The sequence below is a fragment of the Dunckerocampus dactyliophorus genome, chromosome 11 (genome assembly GCF_027744805.1).
Source record: "Dunckerocampus dactyliophorus isolate RoL2022-P2 chromosome 11, RoL_Ddac_1.1, whole genome shotgun sequence".
Classification (NCBI taxonomy): Eukaryota; Metazoa; Chordata; class Actinopteri; order Syngnathiformes; family Syngnathidae; genus Dunckerocampus; species Dunckerocampus dactyliophorus.
The window spans coordinates 20,053,293-20,068,240 of NC_072829.1; the positions used below are offsets into that span (position 1 = coordinate 20,053,293).

At 43.0% G+C, this 14,948-nt stretch overlaps 1 protein-coding gene across 16 annotated transcripts in view; it reads right to left on the reverse strand.

The window, feature by feature from the left end:
• Positions 1-14,948, reverse strand: part of tenm2a (teneurin transmembrane protein 2a) — a 296,346-nt gene that overhangs the window by 62,852 nt on the left and 218,546 nt on the right. For all 16 annotated transcript variants that reach the window (XM_054791378.1, XM_054791392.1, XM_054791387.1 and 13 more), the window contains one exon: positions 1,162-1,400. In XM_054791378.1, the coding sequence (XP_054647353.1) occupies positions 1,162-1,400 (239 nt within the window). The remainder of the gene's footprint in view (positions 1-1,161; positions 1,401-14,948) is intronic.

The following is a 14,948-nucleotide window of genomic DNA, read 5'->3' on the forward strand; positions in this document are numbered from 1 at the left end:
AGCTCCCTTCTCTGTTGACTCTTGTCTCTTGGGTAAGAGGCTAATCAAGGGCTTGGTGACGCATCTGCCACGACCATCTAACACACACACACACACACACACACACACACACACACACACACACACACACACATTTTGTCTGATTTTGTCTCGCTCTCACACACAATGACTCACATCTACACAATGCTGTCCTGTGAATCAAGTCAAATAAGAATCCATACCATCACACGCATAGACTGTCTTTAAGCAGCAGCCTCTCCCTCCTGCACAACCATCCCAGCGACAAGGGTTTTGATTCAAATCATAAAAATATCTGCTACCCTGCTGGATCTGTTAGATGCAACGCTGATTGATACAACTCACAGAATAGTTGGGAGGCAGAGAAATGCTGAATAGGACCACAGGAACACCATCCGTACTGTCAAACAAAGAGAAGGAAACATTCTACTTCGGGGATGTTTCTCTGCTCAGGGGACAGGAAGACTTCACTGCACTGAGGAGCTGATGAACGGGGCCATGTACCGTAGAATCTTGGATGAGAATCACCTGGCCTCAGCTAGAATTCTTAAGACAGATTGTGGATGGGTCTTCCAGCAACCAAGCCAACAATTGAGCGGCTCAAGAAGAAGCTGCCGAGCCCGTCTCCAGACCTTAACCCTATAGACAATCTGCGAAGGGAGCTGAAACCTTGGCTTTCCAAGCAACAGCCTCAACATCTTCAGGATTTGGGAAATATCTATAAAGAGGAGTGGTCCAAAATCCCTTCGAAAATTTGTGCAACCATGGTGACCAACTACAACAAACGTCTGACTTCTGTGTTTGGATTTCTCATATTTTGCTTGGACATCAAATACTTGTTCCCCGCCGTGAAATTACAAATTAATGTATAACAATTATTTCATTTTTTTATATCCTGTCTCTCTTTGTTAAAATGAAGCTACCAACACAAATAATGGAATGTTCATGTCTTTGCAAGGTGGTAAACTTTCAAATAATTATTGTTCCCGCACTGTATGACAAAACGTTACATTAAAATCCACTGACTAAAATTGTACATTTGCAGGGCTATTTTAACTTGCACAATTTCCATGTTGAATTCCTAATGAGAAAGGACTTTAAATCAAATGAACAACAAATGAATAACAGTCACCAACTTCTTACCAATGAAGTAGGACAATAGGATGGCCAGGAGGGCAGCAGCAGCAATGGCCGTCACTGCTGCACACTTCCAGCTGCAGTACTTGGACGGCTTCTTTAGCTTGAAGGCTGAGCGGGAAAAGGTGTTTCTGGGTAGCAAACGAGGAGGCGGAGAATACACTGTTCCCGAGGTGAGAGGGTAGCCAGGAGAGGAGCTACTGAAGAGAGGGGTGGTCCCAGACGATGTCTTGAATAAGAAGTGCCTGAAGACAGAAAACAAGACAAGTTGTCAATACCGATGTTAAGAAAGGTGTCACAAACATTCTGGTTGCTCTAGGGCCACAACAAACATGAATATTGTTTGAAAATATATTTTGTGATGCATTTCGCCTAAAACCTGTTTTTTCAGTCATGGAAAAAAGAAGCCTCAGAAGATCTTGAAAGAAGCTGCCGTTGCTTTTTACACAGAACCAAGCAAAGGCAACATATTGCGACAACTATGTGTGATTTTATGTACTAAGCTTGGATCTCGTTGTGACGAATAAAATACTAGGACTTTGTGTCATTACTTTTTTTTTTTTTTTTTGTGTCATTACTTTCAAAACAACAGCACAGGAAAATTGAGTTGAGTCAAGCTGGGTCTGAAACATCATGCCTCTGATCCAGATGTTGGTAGAGGGACTTGGTCTTCGAGAACAGCAGCCCGGAAAAAGCGGAAAAATCCCCACTTGAACAGGCTATATAAAAGGGACTAGTTTTAAAAAAAAAAACCTCAATTTTCAGCAATTACAGCGAGATGTGAAAATAGGTGTTTTTTTTTGGTTTGACCTCTTCAAACAATGTCACAAGTCATAAGGTGGTTGCTGTTGCTTTTCAAGGCTACTGATTGACACTTGGTAAATGCACTTTCATGTGGGCTGACATTTTGTTGCACCTAGATTTTTTTTTTGACCCAGGAAAATACTGGACATTTGTTTAGGACTAAATTGGTACTATATGTGTTGGAGGCTAGGAAAGATAAAGTGGATTGAACACTGCAAACTAACATATATAACTAACTATCAGGCGATGGGTCACATGTGTGCAATCCTTGATCCAATGTCTCCCTTCCATGCCATATGAATTTGAAAATTCTTGAACTGATTGTGTCTCCGGTACAGCCTGTTCCAGTTCAAGGTCACTTTTGAACCTTCATCTACTGTTTTATTTCTCTTCAATTCCGTTGCTTTGCTTCTTTTCACACAATTTATAATGCTGTATCCCCGCTTTTGACGGCTGTGAAGGATCTTGGCTGTCCCTTTCTTCTGTTCTCATTGCCCCAGAGGGGTCAAGGCTCAGAAAGAGGATATAAGCAGAATCTAAACTATCATCCCTTGGCTCATATTGCCCATTATCCTCTGCTATTGCTGCACCTGCTCTCACAGTGCACGGTTCTCACGTCGTTCTTTACCCATTTCCTGTGCTATTATTTTTTCTTTATTCAATATCAGCATGGAGCATCTTATTTCCCTACTTATGCATCCCTAATTCCCTTATGAAAGATTTAAATTTTCTTCCGCCTCTTTCTTTTGAGACTTTTCTAGCTCTAATTGAGAAGGAACATTGTAGAGACAAGAAGAAAATGAAAGACTGCCAGAAGGAACATATTTCTAAGGACACAGGTGCACTTGGTTGCATCTCACTGTTGTGCATGTACAGAAGGTGAGAGAAGACAACAGACTCCTTCAGGTGAATGTGGCCGATTGGAGGAGGTGGGGTCATTCCAGCCACAAAGAGAAAATTAATAATTATCAGACCTGCCAACCTTGAAGAAATGTCATGAGTACATCTTTACTTTGAAAAAAAGAGTAAAAAAAGTGATATTTTTCTTACTGCATTATGCCTTTTACTATATTTTTCCAATTTTTGCTATTTTTTTTTGCCTAATTTTATTCCACAATGTCCAGCGGGCCAAGAAAATACGAGTCACTGGACCACACTTTCCACGCACCTGCCTTTTCGGTTTGCGTCACATGAAATGTGCAACATTACCTAATGTTTTCAAGCATATTTGACAACAGAACATGAAGTTATTGAGGTTATTACAGGTTTTGCTTTCAATTTGTGCAGTACTGTAGTAGAGTCATGTGAACGTTATAACGCTCATGGGTGATTAAAAACCCCCCACAACATTCATGGTGTTTCCTGTGTTTACCATGTAAGCAAGAACTGATTTTAAAGATAATGTACTGTACATGTTATTGTACATCTAATATATCACTATATTTATGAATCAGCCGTTACAATCCACAATCCAGTAGATGTGGTTGACTTTTCAGGCTTCCGATGAACAAGCAATTGACGGCTGGTGAATGTATTTATATATGGATTGACATTTTCTTTTTAAACTACACTCATATGGATGGAGGAAAAGGCTTCTTGAGACGTCATCTGTACTTCTGTGTAGAAGGTGTCGGACGTTTCGCTCCTCATCCGAAGAGCTTCGTCAGCAAACTAATAAGTGCTGGTAGCTTAGGCCTTAAATACAGTAAGAGTGGGCGGAATTGGTGTGCCAACACCCTCCTCCTATTGGTTCGTTACACTAAGCCTGGGCGGAGCAGTGGTATAATCCTATCCTGTTATTCACACCTACGATAAAAGGGAAGTGTCGCTCCCTGAATTGGGTATGAACGACTCTGATACTGGCTTGTTAGCATCTATTGTTCTGGCTCGGCCCTGCCTTCACCTCATTTGCAAGACTAAGAGCTGTGGGTTTTGGTCTCAGTAACCTGCTGAACACAGGGTCCAAATTAAACCTCAAACCACCATTCCGATTCAATGATGGGTTCTGTTGTTTGACAAAAATAGCTTCCTTAACTCCTCTTTCAAACCATCTGTTTTCTTTGGCCAAAATCTTAACCTCGCTGTCCTGAAAAGAGTGATTGGTAGCTTTCAGGTGTAGATGTACTGCTGATTGAGGACCACTAGCATTGTCCCTGCGATGTTGATAAAGCCTTTTTTTTGAGCATTTGCTTAGTTTCCCCAATGTAGTGCTCTTTGCATTCCTCATCTTTACAGTGGATGGAATAGACCACATTGCTCTGTTTCTGGTTTGGAGCCTTGTCTTTAGGATGCACTAATTTTTGTCTCAGGGTATTTACTGGTTTGAAATAGGTAGGAATTTTGTGTTGCCATAAGATCCTCTGGAGTTTTTCGGAGACCCCCGCTACATAAGGGACTACCACTCCTCTCCTTTTTGCTTCTGTGGGCTTTTGGGTTTCTTTCCCTACTCTCTTCTTTTGACATTTGTTAAAAGCCCACCGTGGGTACCCACAGGTTGAGAGCGCTCTCTGGACATGTTGTGTCTCCTTTTTCTTTCCCTCAGCACTAGTTGGTATTTGTTCCGCTCTATGTTGGAGGGTCCTAATAACCCCTAGTTTATGTTGTAGTGGATGGTTTGATTCAAAAAGCAGGTATTGGTCAGTGTGTGTGGCCTTTCTAAAGACCTCTGTAAGTAGCTGTCTGTCCTTTCCTATAATTACCTTGCAGTCTAAGAAGGCTAGTTGGTTTTCTTTAGTGTCCTCGCGAGTAAATTTGATATTGGTGTCCACCGCATTGATGTGATCTGTGAAAGACTGAATTTCTTGTTTTTTGATTATGACAAAGGTGTCATCCACGTATCTAAACCAGTGCCTTGGTTTTGTCCCTGAGAAGGATGTGAGAGCCTGTTTCTCCATCTCTTCCATGTACAGATTCGCCACTATGGGTGAGACTGGTGAGCCCATAGCACAACCATGAATTTGTCTGTAGAATTTCCCTCTAAACTGAAAATATGTGGTGTTAAGGCAAATTTCCAGTAATTGGCAGATGTGGTCAGCACTAAGTTTTGTTCTCCGATGCAGAGTTGAGTCCTCGAGCAGTCTCTTCCTCACCACCGAGACTGCTGCTGAGGTGGGGACAGATGTGAAAAGTGAAGTCACATCATAAGACACCAAAGTTTCCTCTGGCTCCAATCTGAGGTCTTTGATGCTCGCCACAAACCCTTTTGTGTTCTCTATATGATGATCAGTGTTGCCTACCAATGGGGATAAGACTGTTTTTACATATTTCGCTACATTGTACGTGGTAGAGTCAATGCTACAGACAATGGGTCTGAGGGGAAACCCTTCCTTGTGGATTTTTGGAAGGCCATAGATACATGGTGTAGCCTCCCCAGGGTATAACCTATGATACATCTGTCTGTCAATTAGTTCTTCCTTCTCTAACTTTTGGAGACAGTGTATGATTTCTTTCTTATACCTACTGGATGGGTCCCTTTTAAGTTGCTCATATGTGTTGGCATCACTAATTAGACTTGTTATTTTTTCTTCGTAGTCCAATGTGTTGAGAACCACTGTGCATCTGCCCTTATCAGCTGGTAAGATGGTGATGCTCTCATCTTTCTGCAGAGCCGCTAATGCTTTCCTCTCACCTAACGTGATATTGGACGGTGGTGGTTTGGCACTACTGAGAAGGGCCGATATTCTCAGACGAAGGTCCCCTGCCTCTGTTCTAGAAAGGTTATTGTTCCTGATGGCCGATTCAGCTGCTGTGATATAGTCTACTGTGGGTATCGTTTTAGGAGTCACTGAGAAGTTGAGACCCTTGGTTAATACTGCCTTCTCTGTCTCCGAGAGGCTTCTGTCTGACAGATTTTTGATCCAATTTTCTTTAGTATTGGTCTGATTCCCCCCATCCTTAGTGTTTACGACAAGCTGTGGTCGATTTTCCAATAGAAGTTTCTGGAATTTTCCCTTATGCCTTTCTTTGGTTTTGCTATGGTGCTTCATATAACCTGATTTGGTAAATTCACAAACCTCCTGATAGGTTTCGTGCGTAAGCTTGGTTTGCAATCTCTGATAGAAGGTTTCTACTTCAGACTGTTTATTTTTTATCTCTATGTTAAGCCTCCTAATTCTCAAATTCTGTATTTTTCTGATGTAGTTTTGTTGCATTTTTCTTGCCAAGTGTCCTTGCTCAAGGGACGCTTGCCTCATGCATTTGGGGATTAACCTACTCTGCCTGCATCTAAGATTAAATCTGAGGTGGTTCCTTAAATCTGCTAATTTAAGAGTGGCCTTTTCTAAGCTACGTACCAGCAGAAGGATGTCTCTCCCAAAGTTGGTCGCAATGCGTCTGTGTAGGCTCTCAGTCGTACAGGAGTTGTCCATCGAGGAAAAGGCTTCTTGAGACGTCATCTGTACTTCTGTGTAGAAGGTGTCGGACGTTTCGCTCCTCATCCGAAGAGCTTCGTCAGCAAACTAATAAGTGCTGGTAGCTTAGGCCTTAAATACAGTAAGAGTGGGCGGAATTGGTGTGCCAACACCCTCCTCCTATTGGTTCGTTACACTAAGCCTGGGCGGAGCAGTGGTATAATCCTATCCTGTTATTCACACCTACGATAAAAGGGAAGTGTCGCTCCCTGAATTGGGTATGAACGACTCTGATACTGGCTTGTTAGCATCTATTGTTCTGGCTCGGCCCTGCCTTCACCTCATTTGCAAGACTAAGAGCTGTGGGTTTTGGTCTCAGTAACCTGCTGAACACAGGGTCCAAATTAAACCTCAAACCACCATTCCGATTCAATGATGGGTTCTGTTGTTTGACAAAAATAGCTTCCTTAACTCCTCTTTCAAACCATCTGTTTTCTTTGGCCAAAATCTTAACCTCGCTGTCCTGAAAAGAGTGATTGGTAGCTTTCAGGTGTAGATGTACTGCTGATTGAGGACCACTAGCATTGTCCCTGCGATGTTGATAAAGCCTTTTTTGGAGCATTTGCTTAGTTTCCCCAATGTAGTGCTCTTTGCATTCCTCATCTTTACAGTGGATGGAATAGACCACATTGCTCTGTTTCTGGTTTGGAGCCTTGTCTTTAGGATGCACTAATTTTTGTCTCAGGGTATTTACTGGTTTGAAATAGGTAGGAATTTTGTGTTGCCATAAGATCCTCTGGAGTTTTTCGGAGACCCCCGCTACATAAGGGACTACCACTCCTCTCCTTTTTGCTTCTGTGGGCTTTTGGGTTTCTTTCCCTACTCTCTTCTTTTGACATTTGTTAAAAGCCCACCGTGGGTACCCACAGGTTGAGAGCGCTCTCTGGACATGTTGTGTCTCCTTTTTCTTTCCCTCAGCACTAGTTGGTATTTGTTCCGCTCTATGTTGGAGGGTCCTAATAACCCCTAGTTTATGTTGTAGTGGATGGTTTGATTCAAAAAGCAGGTATTGGTCAGTGTGTGTGGCCTTTCTAAAGACCTCTGTAAGTAGCTGTCTGTCCTTTCCTATAATTACCTTGCAGTCTAAGAAGGCTAGTTGGTTTTCTTTAGTGTCCTCGCGAGTAAATTTGATATTGGTGTCCACCGCATTGATGTGATCTGTGAAAGACTGAATTTCTTGTTTTTTGATTATGACAAAGGTGTCATCCACGTATCTAAACCAGTGCCTTGGTTTTGTCCCTGAGAAGGATGTGAGAGCCTGTTTCTCCATCTCTTCCATGTACAGATTCGCCACTATGGGTGAGACTGGTGAGCCCATAGCACAACCATGAATTTGTCTGTAGAATTTCCCTCTAAACTGAAAATATGTGGTAGTCCCTTATGTAGCGGGGGTCTCCGAAAAACTCCAGAGGATCTTATGGCAACACAAAATTCCTACCTATTTCAAACCAGTAAATACCCTGAGACAAAAATTAGTGCATCCTAAAGACAAGGCTCCAAACCAGAAACAGAGCAATGTGGTCTATTCCATCCACTGTAAAGATGAGGAATGCAAAGAGCACTACATTGGGGAAACTAAGCAAATGCTCCAAAAAAGGCTTTATCAACATCGCAGGGACAATGCTAGTGGTCCTCAATCAGCAGTACATCTACACCTGAAAGCTACCAATCACTCTTTTCAGGACAGCGAGGTTAAGATTTTGGCCAAAGAAAACAGATGGTTTGAAAGAGGAGTTAAGGAAGCTATTTTTGTCAAACAACAGAACCCATCATTGAATCGGAATGGTGGTTTGAGGTTTAATTTGGACCCTGTGTTCAGCAGGTTACTGAGACCAAAACCCACAGCTCTTAGTCTTGCAAATGAGGTGAAGGCAGGGCCGAGCCAGAACAATAGATGCTAACAAGCCAGTATCAGAGTCGTTCATACCCAATTCAGGGAGCGACACTTCCCTTTTATCGTAGGTGTGAATAACAGGATAGGATTATACCACTGCTCCGCCCAGGCTTAGTGTAACGAACCAATAGGAGGAGGGTGTTGGCACACCAATTCCGCCCACTCTTACTGTATTTAAGGCCTAAGGTACCAGCACTTATTAGTTTGCTGACGAAGCTCTTCGGATGAGGAGCGAAACGTCCGACACCTTCTACACAGAAGTACAGATGACGTCTCAAGAAGCCTTTTCCTCGATGGACAACTCCTGTACGACTGAGAGCCTACACAGACGCATTGCGACCAACTTTGGGAGAGACATCCTTCTGCTGGTACGTAGCTTAGAAAAGGCCACTCTTAAATTAGCAGATTTAAGGAACCACCTCAGATTTAATCTTAGATGCAGGCAGAGTAGGTTAATCCCCAAATGCATGAGGCAAGCGTCCCTTGAGCAAGGACACTTGGCAAGAAAAATGCAACAAAACTACATCAGAAAAATACAGAATTTGAGAATTAGGAGGCTTAACATAGAGATAAAAAATAAACAGTCTGAAGTAGAAACCTTCTATCAGAGATTGCAAACCAAGCTTACGCACGAAACCTATCAGGAGGTTTGTGAATTTACCAAATCAGGTTATATGAAGCACCATAGCAAAACCAAAGAAAGGCATAAGGGAAAATTCCAGAAACTTCTATTGGAAAATCGACCACAGCTTGTCGTAAACACTAAGGATGGGGGGAATCAGACCAATACTAAAGAAAATTGGATCAAAAATCTGTCAGACAGAAGCCTCTCGGAGACAGAGAAGGCAGTATTAACCAAGGGTCTCAACTTCTCAGTGACTCCTAAAACGATACCCACAGTAGACTATATCACAGCAGCTGAATCGGCCATCAGGAACAATAACCTTTCTAGAACAGAGGCAGGGGACCTTCGTCTGAGAATATCGGCCCTTCTCAGTAGTGCCAAACCACCACCGTCCAATATCACGTTAGGTGAGAGGAAAGCATTAGCGGCTCTGCAGAAAGATGAGAGCATCACCATCTTACCAGCTGATAAGGGCAGATGCACAGTGGTTCTCAACACATTGGACTACGAAGAAAAAATAACAAGTCTAATTAGTGATGCCAACACATATGAGCAACTTAAAAGGGACCCATCCAGTAGGTATAAGAAAGAAATCATACACTGTCTCCAAAAGTTAGAGAAGGAAGAACTAATTGACAGACAGATGTATCATAGGTTATACCCTGGGGAGGCTACACCATGTATCTATGGCCTTCCAAAAATCCACAAGGAAGGGTTTCCCCTCAGACCCATTGTCTGTAGCATTGACTCTACCACGTACAATGTAGCGAAATATGTAAAAACAGTCTTATCCCCATTGGTAGGCAACACTGATCATCATATAGAGAACACAAAAGGGTTTGTGGCGAGCATCAAAGACCTCAGATTGGAGCCAGAGGAAACTTTGGTGTCTTATGATGTGACTTCACTTTTCACATCTGTCCCCACCTCAGCAGCAGTCTCGGTGGTGAGGAAGAGACTGCTCGAGGACTCAACTCTGCATCGGAGAACAAAACTTAGTGCTGACCACATCTGCCAATTACTGGAAATTTGCCTTAACACCACATATTTTCAGTTTAGAGGGAAATTCTACAGACAAATTCATGGTTGTGCTATGGGCTCACCAGTCTCACCCATAGTGGCGAATCTGTACATGGAAGAGATGGAGAAACAGGCTCTCACATCCTTCTCAGGGACAAAACCAAGGCACTGGTTTAGATACGTGGATGACACCTTTGTCATAATCAAAAAACAAGAAATTCAGTCTTTCACAGATCACATCAATGCGGTGGACACCAATATCAAATTTACTCGCGAGGACACTAAAGAAAACCAACTAGCCTTCTTAGACTGCAAGGTAATTATAGGAAAGGACAGACAGCTACTTACAGAGGTCTTTAGAAAGGCCACACACACTGACCAATACCTGCTTTTTGAATCAAACCATCCACTACAACATAAACTAGGGGTTATTAGGACCCTCCAACATAGAGCGGAACAAATACCAACTAGTGCTGAGGGAAAGAAAAAGGAGACACAACATGTCCAGAGAGCGCTCTCAACCTGTGGGTACCCACGGTGGGCTTTTAACAAATGTCAAAAGAAGAGAGTAGGGAAAGAAACCCAAAAGCCCACAGAAGCAAAAAGGAGAGGAGTGGTAGTCCCTTATGTAGCGGGGGTCTCCGAAAAACTCCAGAGGATCTTATGGCAACACAAAATTCCTACCTATTTCAAACCAGTAAATACCCTGAGACAAAAATTAGTGCATCCTAAAGACAAGGCTCCAAACCAGAAACAGAGCAATGTGGTCTATTCCATCCACTGTAAAGATGAGGAATGCAAAGAGCACTACATTGGGGAAACTAAGCAAATGCTCCAAAAAAGGCTTTATCAACATCGCAGGGACAATGCTAGTGGTCCTCAATCAGCAGTACATCTACACCTGAAAGCTACCAATCACTCTTTTCAGGACAGCGAGGTTAAGATTTTGGCCAAAGAAAACAGATGGTTTGAAAGAGGAGTTAAGGAAGCTATTTTTGTCAAACAACAGAACCCATCATTGAATCGGAATGGTGGTTTGAGGTTTAATTTGGACCCTGTGTTCAGCAGGTTACTGAGACCAAAACCCACAGCTCTTAGTCTTGCAAATGAGGTGAAGGCAGGGCCGAGCCAGAACAATAGATGCTAACAAGCCAGTATCAGAGTCGTTCATACCCAATTCAGGGAGCGACACTTCCCTTTTATCGTAGGTGTGAATAACAGGATAGGATTATACCACTGCTCCGCCCAGGCTTAGTGTAACGAACCAATAGGAGGAGGGTGTTGGCACACCAATTCCGCCCACTCTTACTGTATTTAAGGCCTAAGCTACCAGCACTTATTAGTTTGCTGACGAAGCTCTTCGGATGAGGAGCGAAACGTCCGACACCTTCTACACAGAAGTACAGATGACGTCTCAAGAAGCCTTTTCCTCGATGGACAACTCCTGTACGACTGAGAGCCTACACAGACACTCATATGGATGGTTATTTTTTAACACCGGAGTGGAGAAGTGGTGCGTTCATGTGTTCATGTGGCCATATCTTGCTTGTTAACTAAAGAAAGAGTGTTATTGCAGCTGGAATTAATAGATGGCAGCAGTCAGTAGATCCAAAATCAGAGAGGAAGGCACTCGTGCAGGTGGGCTGTCCACCCTCTGAACGAGTCGTATACGCACAGGAAATAATGTAGTACAAGCTGAACAATCACAGCCTTAACGGGTAACGTCGCTGTAGCGCAATGATTTTTTTGGAGGTGAAGGAAACTGAAACCAACAAAATATGTACATCAGAGCAGCAAGGCGTACAAGTGTATTTCAGAGTCAAAGTGTGTGCCGTGTAGGCAAAATTCATACATGTTGGCAGCTCTGAATTACGAATATAGCTGGATATTTGTGTACACATAAAAACCTAACTCGATGACTCATCTTCAGTTTCTATGACCACTTTCTTATGACATCATGTTTGCTGTTGCTTTCAGATTCAAGTCACCTGGTCACATGACTCGGGTCTACAACTCTAGAAGTATAAAAATATTCGTCAGTGTTCCCTTGGGTCCTCTTAGGTCCTATCTCTTTAATTCACACTAGGTGAGAAGGATCAGTGGTAATCCACCACTGTTGCCGGATTTGATGACTGCAATTTAAAATATGCTTAGCAGCACGGTACTGTGTGGTCTCCTGTATTCTTTTGATGTCTTTAATAACTGCTGTTTCGTAACAGCCTGTCTGAACATGTGTCTGCTCATCTAAGAACAGTCAGTGGAAACAGGTGATGTGCTCAGAGCATGACGATATGATGTGGGAGCAGCGTTCCACTTGCTATCAATTATTCATCCAGTCTCTCCTGTCTCTCACTCTTTCATCACCACATGCTACTGATTGTTGGAATGGCATCCTGGTGGAGTCTCGGCTTTTTGCCTCCTCTGTCCTCCCCTTCTACCTGATATGTAATCTGGGTGACAAGCTTGAGGAGAAGGCGCGCACACAGAGAAACGTGAGGGTACTAAAAATAACAGTTTCTCTGCGACAAAGTCGTCATTATTAATGTGCATGCATGAGCTTACACAAAACAAAACGCAAGAGCCCCTGTGCGTATATGCACACATGCACCAAGGTCATTCAGTGTGCGCCTTTCCTTCAACTCATTTTCACCACCCATGACACCCCTGCCAATGATTAAACACAATGTGACTGATGTGTGTGACAGAAAGCAAATTACTTGCATTCCACATGAGACAATGCACAGTATATGGCGTGCATGCATTCTTTCCCTTTACTGCTTGCGTGTGGAGGGGCCGCTGTGAGCTTGGTGTGCGATGAAAATATGTCTACAAGCCACACTAATTACTACTAGGGATGGAAAGTGTCTAATGTACTCTGGGGAGGTAATTGACATTGATTTATGTTGCAAAGGACCATGGAGGGGTTCTATCATAGCAGGCAGCTGGCAATCACAGCATTGTATCATTAAGCTGGGGTGTGCATGTGTGTTGTGTGAGTGATGCGTGTGAGTGCTGTGGAATTGTCGTCTGTCGTCCAGCATGGAAACATCACACATAATTAGAGAAAGCTGACAGAGACCCCTCCACTACCTCTTTTTCCCCTCGGACTGCTAGCAGCACAAAGTAGAAGGACCGCTACCCCGCTGCCATGCATTCTATCTAACACATGAAACACTCATGCACAAACACAGGGAGGAGGCAAGCACCTCCTCACACACTGAGACACATTTTCTCACAGAGGTTCCTTCCCACGCACAAATAATCAAAAGTGATGTGGGTTTTCTTTTATGGGATTGGCCCATATGTGCTTGCAAACACTTAATTTGCATCCACATGGAGAAAAAATGAGAAGAATGGAGGACAGACAGGGGGCTGTAGATTAGAAGAAAGGAGGATGTATTTTCACTCCTTTGCAACCCCATCGAGAGAAAAGAGGACCTCGACAATTAACCGCAGAACAGAGAGCTTGCTGGGTAATTAGTAGGAAGTCAAAGCAAGCATTTCCCTTGAGCGAATGTGGACACACGTTTGCAAACACACACGCATCTTTATTTCCTCAGCTCTAACAAACCTGCTTGATCAGGACAGCAATCGGGGAAACATCAGACGGACAACTCATAAGAAGTCAACTCTGGATGGAGCTAGATCTGAGTCTGAAACAAAGGGCTCAAGGATGTCGCCGCGAGAATTGTTTACGGGAAACGGTACAAAGCAGGACAGATGGATGTAGAACAATGGACATTCATCAGATACATGTTCTTCTGAAGAAGGACAAGGTTGTTTTTTTAAGCTCAAATGTATGAAAGTCATGTCATTTGTTCGTAAATGCTTTGATATGCCCTGCTTCAAGACTTTGGAAGTACAGTATAGCCCTGCACACACTCCGTCTTCTGATTAGCTTTGATTTCAATTTTGCAAATTGACTTGGGGAACAAGTATCATCATGAATGGACACAAACAAATGTCAAACATAACTATTTTTAAAAATATTTAACAAAAACTACTGTCCCCCTAACTGACAATTATAAATTACACAGTGTTAACACATGCTACACACACAGAGGTCAGATGCATAACACAACATCAGTACACTGAATACACGTCCAATGGCCTTCTGTCCACAACCATTTTAGTTAGCAAACTATGTTAACTTTCAATTACTACTACCTAATGGGGCAGCATGGCTCAGGTGGGATAGTGGTCGTCTCCCAACCTGAAGAATGCTGGTTTGATCTTGCGTCCTCCCGTGACCATGTCAAAGTATCGTTGGGCAAGATATGAACCCCCAGATGCTGCATCATCATTAGGTAAAAGTAGGTAAAAGTGGTAACAGTGTCAAAGCGCTTTGAATACCGTGAAGGTAGAAAAGCGCAATACAAGTAAAAGTCCATTTGCTATTTAATAAGGGTGTCACAAGATGTCGTGTCACAAGATCTTGCAAGGTTAAAACGTGACAAGATTTCTCATGGGCAGTAGGCCTCGGACCATAATAAACAAATGAATGAATCACACAACAAATGAAAATGAACTCGATAATTTTGCCGGCCTCCATGGCCCCCATTGCCATGTGCATGTGTCTGCTTTCCTCATCTCTTGCCTCCAAACAGACGAGGAAGAGGATTCACTCTGTGGATTGGTTTCAGCACCTGGGAGTGTTTGTCCTTTTGCCCTTTTGTCAGTCATACAGTCTCTTTGTCTCGGTGTGTGGAGGCGGGGCCGCTCGCATACATACAGAGTGCAGAAGAGTGTAATGTAGTAGAAATTATATTAGTAGATGACATTATATTGTCATATTTTTTTGACGTTTTCATTGTACTTTTCTTAAAAGTAAAGTTAAAATCTTGTGTGGTCTCGTTCTCGTGGACCCAATCTCACGTATTGTCTCCTCTCATCTCACGTATTGTCTCCTCTCATGTAGTGGGTGTCTCATGACACCCCTACTATTTAATAATAATGATGGTGCCTTAACAGTGCACAAGAAGAAGGCCTCCATCTTGGCAGCATTTTTGCTGGATGAGTCTGCAGGGAGTCTCAGACCCAT